We start from the raw sequence: 11,654 nt of genomic DNA on the forward strand, positions 1-11,654 counted from the left end.
CACCTCCCGCTCCCACCCCGCTTGCTCGGCGATGGCAGCGGTTGTACCTGCCTCTCCGCCTCCTCCACCTCGGCCTGTCCACTGGCGGGCGGCGTTGGCGCGGAGGGGGCCCCTGCCTCAGAGAAGATACCACGCTGAATGAGCAAAGACTGAACTTTTTACAGATACCTTTTGTAAAAGGCTTATAAGGAGTAGTGCCATAATTTGAATCACAATGGATTTCACTTTATGAGGTGAATGGGAGTGGAGTATTGGACAAAAATAGATTTTTTAATCTCTGCATCATGGTTTTTAGCTCCTCAGTTGTTGCACAGTCTCACTATTTGGGGAAAGTTCATGCTAAAAAACTGAAGCAATCAATGGGTGAATATGATCAAATTTCTCCACCAAGTTCTCAACCTGTTAAGGAGAACCCCTTGTCAACCTAATGAAGCATTCAAAGACATGTGACTCTTTTCAAGATGAACTTGAAGATTACATCAAAGTGCAGAAAGCCAGAGGCTTAGAGCCAAAGACTTGTTTCAGAAAGATGAGAGAGGATTATTTGGAAACCTGTGGGTGCAAAGAAGAGGTTGGAGGTCTGGGCAAGATGGCAGAAGAGTAAGATGCGGAGATCACCTTCCTTCCCACAGATACAGTAGAAATACATCTACACGTGGAACTGCTCCTACAGAACACCCACTGAACGCTGGCAGAAGACGTCAGACCTCCCAAAAGGCAAGAAAATCCCCACGTACTTGGGTAGGGCAAAAGAAAAAAGAAATAACAGAGACAAAAGAATAGGGATGGGACCTGCACCAGTGGGAGGGAGCTGTGAAGGAGGAAAGGTTTCCACACACTAGGAAGCCCCTTCGCGGGCAGAGACTGCGGGTGGCAGGGGGGGAAGCTTCGGAGCCACAGAGGAGAGCGCAGCCACAGGGGTGCGGAGGGCAAAGCGGAGAGACTCCCGCACAGAGGATCGGTGCCGAGTAGCACTCACCAGCCCGAGAGTCTTGTCTGCTCACCCGCCAGGGCGGGCGGGGGCTGGGAGCTGAGGCTCGGGCTTCGGTCGTGTCGCAGGGAGAAGACTGGGGCTGGCGGCGTGAACACAGCCTGAAGGGGGCTAGTGCGCCACGGCTAGCCGGGAGGGAGTCCGGGAAAAAGTCTGCAGCTGCCGAAGAGGCAAGAGACTTTTTCTTGCCTCTTTGTTTCGCGGCGCGCAAGGAGAGGGGATTCAGAGCACCGCCTAAACGACCTCCAGAGATGGGCGCGAGCCGCGGCTATCAGCGCGGACCCCAGAGACGGGCAAGAGACGCTAAGGCTGCTGCTGCCGCCACCAAGAAGCCTGTGTGCGAGCACAGGTCACTCTCCACACCGCCCCTCCCGGGAGCCGGTGCAGCCCGCCACTGCCAGGCTCCTGTGATCTGGGGACAACTTCCCCGGGAGAACGCACGGCACGCCTCAGGCAGGTGCAACGACACGCCGGCCTCTGCCGCCGCAGGTTCGCCCCACATCCATACCCCTCCCTCCCCGCCTGAGTGAGCCAGAGCCCCCGAAGCAGCTGCTCCTTTAACCCCGTTCTGTCTGGGCGGGGAACAGATGCCCTCAGGTGACCTACATGCAGAGGCGGGTCCAAATCCAAAGCTGAACCCTGGGAGCTGTACGAACAAAGAAGAGAAAGGGAAGTCTCTCCCAGCAGCCTCAGAAGCAGCGGATTAAAGCTCCACAAACAACTTGATGTGCCTGCATCTGTTGAATACCTGAATAGACAACGAATCATCCCAAATTCAGGAGGTGGACTTTGGGAGCAGGATATATTAATTTTTCCCCTTTTCCTTTTTTTGTGAGTGTATATGTATATGCTTCTGGGTGAGATTTTGTCTGTATAGCTTTGCTTTCACCATTAGTCCTAGGGTTAGGTCCGTCCGTTTTTGTTTTTTTTTACTTTTACTTAAAAAAATTTTTTTCCTAATAAATGTTTTCTTAATAATTTTTTCCTTATTTTCTATTTTTAGAAATTAAAAAAAATTTTTAATAAGTTTTTCCATATTTTTTATTTAAAAAAATTTTTTTCTTAATAAATTTTTTCTTAATTTTTTTCTTATTTTTTATTATAAAAAATTAATAAATCTATTTTTAAAAATTAAAAAAATTTTTTTTCTTAATAAATTTATTCTTAATAATTTTTTTCTTATTTTTTATTATAATAGCTTTATTTTATTTTATTTTATCCTCTTTCTTTCTTTCTTTCTATCTTTTTCTCCCTTTTATTCTGAGCCGTGTGGATGAAAGGCTCTTGGTGCTCCAGCCAGGCATCAGGGCTGTGCCTCTGAGGTGGAAGAGCCAACTTCAGGACACTGGTCCACAAGAGACCTCCCAGCCCCATGTAATACCAAACGGCGAAAATCTCTCAGAGATATCCATCTCAACATCAAGACCCAGCTTCACTCAACGACCAGCAAGCTACAGTGCTGGACACCCTATGCCAAACAACTAGCAAGACAGGAACACAGCCCCATCCATTAGCAGAGAGGCTGCCTAAAATCATAATAAGGCCACAAACACCCCAAAACACACCACCAGGTGTGGACGTGCCCACCAGAAAGACAAGATCCAACCTCATCCACCAGAACACAGGCACTAGTCCCCTCCACCAGGAAGCCTACACAACCCACTGAACCAACCTTAGCCACTGGCGACAGATACCAAAAACAACGGGAACTACGAACCTGCAGCCTGTGAAAAGGAGACCCCAAACATAGTAAAATAAGCAAAATGAGAAGACAAAAAAACACACAGCAGGTGAAGGAGCAGGGTCAAAACACACCAGACCTAACAAATGAAGAGGAAATAGGCAGTCTACCTGAAAAAGAATTCAGAATAATGATAGTAAAGATGATCCAACATCTTGGAAATAGAATAGACAAAATGCAAGAAACATTTAACAAGGACGTAGAAGAACTAAAGAGGAACCAAGCAACGATGAAAAACACAATAAATGAAATTAAAAATACTCTAGATGGGATCAATAGCAGAATAACTGAGGCAGAAGAACGGATAAGTGACCTGGAAGATAAAATAGTGGAAATAACTACTGCAGAGCAGAATAAAGAAAAAAGAATGAAAAGAATTGAGGACAGTCTCAGAGACCTCTGGGACAACATTAAACGCACCAACATTCGAATTATAGGGGTCCCAGAAGAAGAAGAGAAAAAGAAAGGGACTGAGAAAATATTTGAAGAGATTATAGTTGAAAACTTCCCTAATATGGGAAAGGAAATAGTTAATCAAGTCCTGGAAGCACAGAGAGTCCCATACAGGATAAATCCAAGGAGAAACACGCCAAGACACATATTAATCAAACTATCAAAAATTAAATATAAAGAAAACATATTAAAAGCAGCAAGGGAAAAACAACAAATAACACACAAGGGAAACCCCATAAGGTTAACAGCTGATCTTTCAGGAGAAACTCTGCAAGCCAGAAGGGAGTGGCAGGATATACTTAAAGTGATGAAGGAGAAAAACCTACAACCAAGGTTACTCTATCCAGCAAGGATCTCATTCAGATTTGATGGAGAAATTAAAACCTTTACAGACAAGCAAAAGCTGAGAGAGTTCAGCACCACCAAACCAGCTTTACAACAAATGCTAAAGGAACTTCTCTAGGCAAGAAACACAAGAGAAGGAAAACACCTACAATAACAAACCCAAAATATTTAAGAAAATGGGAATAGGAACATACATATTGATAATTACCTTAAATGTAAATGGATTAAATGCTCCCACCAAAAGACACAGACTGGCTGAATGGATACAAAAACAAGACCCATATATATGCTGTCTACAAGAGACCCACTTCAGACCTAGAGACACATACAGACTGAAAGTGAGGGGATGGAAAAAGATATTCCATGCAAATGGAAATCAAAAGAAAGCTGGAGTAGCAATTCTCATATCAGACAAAATAGACTTTAAAATAAAGACTATTACAAGAGACAAAGAAGGACACTATATAATGATCAAGGGATCGATCCAAGAGGAAGGTATAACAATTGTAAATATTTATGCACCCAACATAGGAGCACCTCAATACATAAGGCAAATACTAACAGCCAGAAAAGGGGAAATCGACAGTAACACAATCATAGTAGGGGACTTTAACACCCCACTTTCACCAATGGACAGATCATCCAAAATGAAAATAAATAAGGAAACACAAGCTTTAAATGATACATTAAACAAGATGGACTTAATTGATATTTATAGGACATTCCACCCCAAAACAACAGAATACACATTTTTCTCAAGTGCTCATGGAACATTCTCCAGGATAGATCATATCTTGGGTCACAAATCAAACCTTGGTAAATTTAAGAAAATTGAAATCGTATCAAGTATCTTTTCCGACCACAACGCCATGAGACTAGATATCAATTACAGGAAAAGATCTGTAAAAAATACAAACACATGGAGGCTACACAATACACTACTTAATAACGAAGTGATCACTGAAGAAATCAAAGGGGAAATCAAAAAATACCTAGAAACAAATGACAATGGAGACACGACGACCCAAAACCTATGGGATGCAGCAAAAGCAGTTCTAAGAGGGAAGTTTATAGCAATACAAGCCTACATCAAGAAACAGGAAACATCTCGAATAAACAACCTAACCTTACACCTAAAGCAATTAGAGAAAGAAGAACAAAGAAACCCCAAAGCTAGCAGAAGGAAAGAAATCATAAAGATCAGATCAGAAATAAATGAAAAAGAAATGAAGGAAACAATAGCAAAAATCAATGAAACTAAAAGCTGGTTCTTCGAGAAGATAAACAAAATTGATAAACCATTAGCCAGACTCATCAAGAGAAAAAGGGAGAAGACGCAAATCAATAGAATTAGAAATGAAAAAGGAGAAGTAACCACTGACACTGCAGAAATACAAACGATCATGAGAGATTACTACAAGCAACTCTATGCCAATAAAACTGACAACCTGGAGGAAATGGACAAATTCTTAGAAATGCACAACCTGCCGAGACTGAACCAGGAAGAAATAGAAAATATGAACAGAGCAATCACAAGCACTGAAATTGAAACTGTGATTAAAAATCTTCCAACAAACAAAAGCCCAGGACCAGATGGCTTCACAGGCGAATTCTATCAAACATTTAGAGAAGAGCTAACACCTATCCTTCTCAAACTCTTCCAAAATATTGCAGAAGGAGGAACACTCCCCAACTCATTCTACGAGGCCACCATCACCCTGATACCAAAACCAGACAAAGATGTCACAAAGAAAGAAAACTACAGGCCAATATCACTGATGAACATAGATGCAAAAATCCTCAACAAAATACTAGCAAACAGAATCCAACAGCACATTAAAAGGATTATACACCATGATCAAGTGGGGTTTATTCCAGGAATGCAAGGATTCTTCAGTATACGCAAATCAATCAACGTGATACATCATATTAACAAATTGAAGGAGAAAAACCATATGATCATCTCAATAGAGGCAGAGAAAGCTTTCGACAAAATTCAACATCCATTTATGATAGAAACTCTCCAGAAAGTGGGCATAGAGGGAACTTTCCTCAACATAATAAAGGCCATATATGACAAACCCACAGCCAACATTGTCCTCAATGGTGAAAAACTGAAACCATTTCCACTAAGATCAGGAACAAGACAAGGTTGCCTACTCTCACCACTATTATTCAACATAGTTTTGGAAGTGTTAGCCACAGCAATCAGAGAAGAAAAAGAAATAAAAGGAATCCAAATCAGAAAAGAAGAAGTAAAGCTGTCACTGTTTGCAGATGACATGATACTATACATAGAGAATTCTAAAGATGCTACCAGAAAACTACTAGAGCTAATCAGTGAATTTGGTAAAGTAGCAGGATACAAAATTAATGCACAGAAATCTCTTGCATTCCTATATACTAATGATAAAAAATCTGAAAGTGAAATTAAGAAAACACTCCCATTTACCACTGCAACAAAAAGAATAAAATATCTAGGAATAAACCTACCTAAGGAGACAAAAGACCTGTATGCAGAAAATTATAGGACACTGATGAAAGAAATTAAAGATGATACAAATAGATGGAGAGATATACCATGTTCTTGGATTGGAAGAATCAACATTGTGAAAATGACTCCACTACCCAAAGCAATCTACAGATTCAATGCAATCCCTATAAAACTACCACTGGCATTTTTCACAGAACTAGAACAAAAAACTTCACAATTTGTATGGAGACACAAAAGACCCCGAATAGCCAAAGCAATCTTGAGAATGAAAAATGGAGCTGGAGGAATCAGGCTCCCTGACTTCAGACTATATTATAAAGCTACAGTAATCAAGACAATTTGGTACTGGCACAGAAACGGAAATATAGATCAATGGAACAGGATAGAAAGCCCGGAGATAAACCCACACACATATGGTCACCTTATCTTTGATAAAGGAGGCAAGCATATACAGTGGAGAAAAGACAGCCTCTTCAATAAGTGGTGCTGGGAAAATTGGACAGGTACATGTAAAAGTATGAAATTAGAACACTCCGTGACACCATACACAAAAATAAACTCAAAATGGATTAAAGACCTAAGTGTAAGGCCATACACTATCAAACTCTTAGAGGAAAACATAGGCAAAACACTCTATGACATAAATCACAGCAAGATCCTTTTTGACCCAGCCCCTAGAGAAATGGAAATAAAAACACAAATAAACAAATGGGACCTAATGAAACTTAAAAGCTTTTGCACAGCAAAGGAAACCATAAACAAGACCAAAAGACAACCCTCAGAATGGGAGAAAATATTTGCAAATGAAGCAACTGACAAAGCATTAATCTCCAAGATTTACAAGCAGCTCGTGCAGCTCAATAACAAAAAAACAAACAACCCAATCCAAAAATGGGCAGAAGACCTAAATAGACATTTCTCCAAAGAAGATATACAGATGGCCAACAGACACATGAAAGAATGCTCAACATCATTAATCATTAGAGAAATGCAAATCAAAACTACAATGAGGTATCATCTCACACCGGTCAGAATGGCCATCATCAAAAAATCTAGAAACAATAAATGCTGGAGAGGGTGTGGAGAAAAGGGAACACTCTCGCACTGTTGGTGGGAATGTAAATTGATACAGCCACTATGGAGAACAGTATGGAGGTTCCTTAAAAAACTAAAAATAGAACTACCATACGACCCAGCAATCCCACTACTGGGCATATACCCTAAGAAAACCATAATTCAAAAAGAGTCATGTACCAAAATGTTCATTGCAGCTCTATTTACAATAGCCAGGACATGGAAGCAACCTAAGTGTCCATCATCGGATGAATGGATAAAGAAGATGTGGCACATATATACAATGGAATATTACTCAGCCATAAAAAGAAATGAAATGGAGGTATTTGTAATGAGGTGGATGGAGTTAGAGTCTGCCATACAGAGTGAAGTAAGTCAGAAAGAGAAAAACAAATACCGTATGCTAACACATATATATGGAATCTAAGGAAAAAAAAAAAAAAGGTCATGAAGAACCTAGTGGCAAGATGGGAATAAAGACACAGACCTACTAGAGAATGGACTTGAGGATATGGGGAGGGGGAAGGGTGTGATGTGACAGGGTGAGAGAGTGTCATGGACATATATACACTACCAAATGTAAAATAGATAGCTAGTGGGAAGCAGCCGCATAGCACAGGGAGATCAGCTTGGTGCTTTGTGACCACCTAGAGGGGTGGGATAGGGAGGGTGGGAGGGAGGGAGATGCAAGAGGGAAGAGATATGGGAACATATGTATATGTATAACTGATTCACTTTGTTATAAAGCAGAAACTAACACACCATTGTAAAGCAATTATACTTCAATAAAGATGTTTAAAAAAAAAAAAAAAGAAGAGGTTGATTCTAGACCCAGGTGTAGAATGTTTGATCAAAGTCTCCTTTGTGAAACCGTCCAGATCTACCAAAAACCATGCAGTATTTCGCAAACAGTGGAAAAGCGGTTACCTCAGTGGCTAGCAGCTCATGACAGCAGGCTGAGACGGGACTCCCTGAGCGGCTGTCAATTCACCAGGGACTGTTTCCCAGGAAAACCAGTAGCTCTGAACTTTAGTCAGCAAGAGTATAACTGTAGCTCATACAGTGTAGAATCTGGAGTTTACAGGCACCTCTCCTCAGAAAACAGTACCGGTGACCATCAAGCTAGTTATAAACAGATACATCAGAAGAGAAAAAGGCACCGAGAGGAAGGCCGGGAAAAATGAGAGGAGGAGCGGCCCAAGCATAAGAGGAAGAAAGCTTGTGAGGAAATAGATTTAGACACATACAGGTGCATCCAAAGAAACAAAACAGAGGTGGAAACAGTCAGTACAGAAAAGCTTAAGAACCGAAAGGAGAAAAAAAGCCGAGATGTAGTCTCTAAGAAAGAGGAACATAAGCGTAGTAAAGAGAAAAAGGAACAAGGCAAAGAAAGGAAGAAGAGGAGATGCTTTGGGACCAGTCTATCCTTGGATTTTGAAGCTCTTGCATTGGTTCTCCTGAGGTTAAACTGAAAAAATAGTTGAGGAGCTTGGTTTTATGATGTTCCTATCACTCTTTTCATGTGAACAGGTACAAAGGCTAAGTGAACAGAAAACATTTAGTGTGCTTGTTCTCCAGCATGGAAATTACTTTTCCTCTTTTCTAAAATCATTACTACATTTTTCTTATACATAATGTAATTTCCCTTAACGAGAGTGGCTCTGCTTTAATTCATCAAATTGTTATGATGGTGGAAGTATTTTTCCCTTGGGATGTCATTTATTTTAAATTGGAGGATTAATAGGCTTTACAGTATCTATTTCTTGACTGGGTTTTAGTTTGGGGTGGGTGTTTTTATATTCATTAGTTTTCTCTGTGAAGCAGTTTAGATTGATTTTTTTTCCTTTGTTAGATCTAACTTGCAGTATATTTTCTATATTGGAAAGTGGAAAATGACATACATTATAATATGCTTAAGTTACATACAGTTTTAAACGTTTCAAGGAGTCTTGATACAAAATCAGTTTATATTCTGGAAATGTTTATAATATAATAAAGTTCTAATTTCTACAAAAAAAAAGAATATTTGGAAACAAGTTCTGCAAGTAGGCACTGATTAGAGGCAAAGGTCAAAGAAGGCATGACTATGGTATGGTCAGTGGAGTTAAGTGAGGTAAAATCAAACCCCATCTTGGTGAAATAAATTGAAAAGCCACAGATGTTAACCTGTAGGTCTTAGAAAGAATGGTTCAAACTACAATTGATACACGGCCTTGGAGTTAAATATTTGGTGACTGTAGAGAAAACCAAGACTGATTAAACATTAAATATGTATATCTTTCTGCATTCCCCACCTCACAAAGAAAAAATAATGAATAAAATAAAAGACTTGAAGTATATTTTACTATAATAATTATCACTTCAGTGCTTACTCTTTGCCAACCACAGTTCAAAGAGCTTAACAAGTGTTAATCATTTAATCCTCACCATAACCCTGTGAAGAAAATACACGTATTATCACCACTTTACCAATATGGAGACTGAGGCACAGAGAGTTTAACTTGCCCAAGGAGTCACAGCTTGTAGGTAACCAAAATGCTAAACTGCTTCCCACAATTATCCTGAGCCTGGTCACAAACTTTGGGTCACAAAACTCTAGTGGAATGTGTTTAGGGCCACCTACAATAAGAATACGGCCACATATAGTTACTATGAAGAAGATGGTAACTTTGGACTGACAGACAGTCCTTTAAAAAATCACACATGGTTACCAATTAGGTCTCAGGGACAATAATGTAAGAAACGCGCAAATGGATGTGAGTGGCCAGCAAGAAGATTAAAAAGGCAATAAATGGTCCTAAGTCCAGGGAGCAAAGTTTATCAAATGGCCACTTGTGGTAATACGAAGGTAGCAAATCCTCAGTAAGAATTCACACAACAGACATGATGCTAGATAGACATGAGGCCCTGGGAGCCTGCTCACAGCATGTCTTGGTACTGTAACAATGCATTGGTGTGGGGGCAATCTTGCAAACCTATGCTATTTGTCTTCTCCTAGGAACTATACCCAAAAGAATAAAACTGGGTCTTTGGTAAAAATGTAATACAAGAATCTAAGATATCATTATTGTAAAATACATTTATATTGTAAAAAAAATATTAGGGGGAAAAATAGACCTTGCTGGTTTGTAATTAATGAAGCATGGCTCTTTCAAAGGCAGAGAAGGTAAAAGTTTCCCTCAAATCCCACCAATAAGTGGTATTGGAGCACACAGAATGCTGTAGAGGGGTAGAAGAGGCTGATTTCAGAGCCAACAGCTGTGACTCTCCCACAGTGACTGTCACCTGTTCGGTTTTCTTTGACAGGGCAGGAACTGGAGCTGTCTCCTGCTGCGTCATTGCTGTGTCTCCTCCTCCTTCACCATCTGATGCTTCTAGGAAACATAAAGTTTAAAAATGAGAAAAGCACCTCTCTCTTTCTTTCTCCCATTGCTAGTGTAATCTTGGTACCACCTTTTTAGAAGGTTCTATCCCTTGACTCATTAATTTCACCTCTAAGAAGCTGAATTTAAGAAAATCATCCAAAATGAAGACAGAGATTTAAGAACCAAGGTGGCAGTGTTATTTATAAAACTGCAAAAATGAAGATTATTCAGACGTCTAAATTTGAGAATGTTTAATTATGGAACACTCACGCTGATTTTACAGATATTAAACTCCCCATTTTCAGATAAGAAAGTTGCTGCTTAGAGGGATGAAGTAATTTGCCCCAGGTCATAATACACCTGGGAACCCTACTTGAGTCCAGAGTCTTCCCCACAAGTGATACTGCCTTGTGCACTGAGAACCAGCCAGCTCTTGACGCCTGTGTGCTGGCTCCAGGGGTAATGTTAAGAGAGTGTGACGGAAGGATTATAGATCATGAGAAATTCTTATTTTGAATTTATAAAATCTTTCAACACTGGAAAAAGTAAATTCTTACTCTAAGAACCAGGAAAAATAAAAGCTTTAATAATTTTTCTGTTAAAAAGCTCTTTAAAAGAAGCATGGCAACCATAAGTTTCTTACTTCCCATAATGCCATACTGTCTTCCAGATTTTAGTGGTTGTTCTCTTTGAACACATTTTTGAATCTTTGAAAGGCTTTACTCACTCCCTTTGAGTTTTTCCGTATATCTCAAAGCCCAAAATGTGAATTTGTGAGTAATATTGGTCAGAATTCATATTTGGGTACAAATTAACTAGTTTGGTAGTCCTGAGCTTTTAAATGTTTACATACTATGATGGTTAATTTTATGTGTCAACTTGATTGGCCCACAGGGTGCCCAGATATTTGGTCAAACATTATTCTGGATGTTTCTGTGTAGGTGTTTTTGGTTGAGATTAACATTTGAATGGTTAGACTGAATAAAGCAGATTTCCCTCCCTAATGTGGGTGGCACTCATGCAATCAGATATGGCTGGAATAGAACTAAAAGCATGAAAGAAGAAGTAACAACTGACACTGCAGAAATACAAAGGATCATGAGAGATTACTACAAGCAGCTACATGCCAATAAAATGGACAACCTGGAAGAAATGGACAAATTCTTAGAAAAGCACAGCATTCCAAGACTG

General features: G+C 39.9%; 1 protein-coding gene and 1 pseudogene across 11 annotated transcripts in view; one reads left to right on the forward strand and one right to left on the reverse strand.

The window, feature by feature from the left end:
- Nucleotides 1–11,654, reverse strand: part of CMSS1 (cms1 ribosomal small subunit homolog) — a 392,074-nt gene that overhangs the window by 34,118 nt on the left and 346,302 nt on the right. For 6 of the 10 annotated variants that reach the window (XM_082460550.1, XM_082460547.1, XM_082460555.1 and 3 more), the window contains one exon: nt 10,384–10,472. The exons of 1 other annotated variant lie outside the window; for it this stretch is intronic. In XM_082460550.1, coding sequence (XP_082316676.1) covers nt 10,384–10,472 — 89 coding nt within the window. The remainder of the gene's footprint in view (nt 1–10,383; nt 10,473–11,654) is intronic. 3 more of the 10 variants (XM_082460551.1, XM_082460549.1, XM_082460553.1) reach the window with 1 other exon arrangement.
- On the forward strand, nt 100–10,377 carry LOC309660067 (lysine-rich coiled-coil protein 1-like; annotated as a pseudogene). The gene is made up of 2 exons (XR_014268369.1): nt 100–571; nt 7,917–10,377. The product of XR_014268369.1 is annotated as a lysine-rich coiled-coil protein 1-like (transcript).

Source organism: Balaenoptera physalus, assembly GCF_965194825.1.
Source record: "Balaenoptera physalus genome assembly, chromosome: 4".
NCBI classification, from domain to species: Eukaryota; Metazoa; Chordata; class Mammalia; order Artiodactyla; family Balaenopteridae; genus Balaenoptera; species Balaenoptera physalus.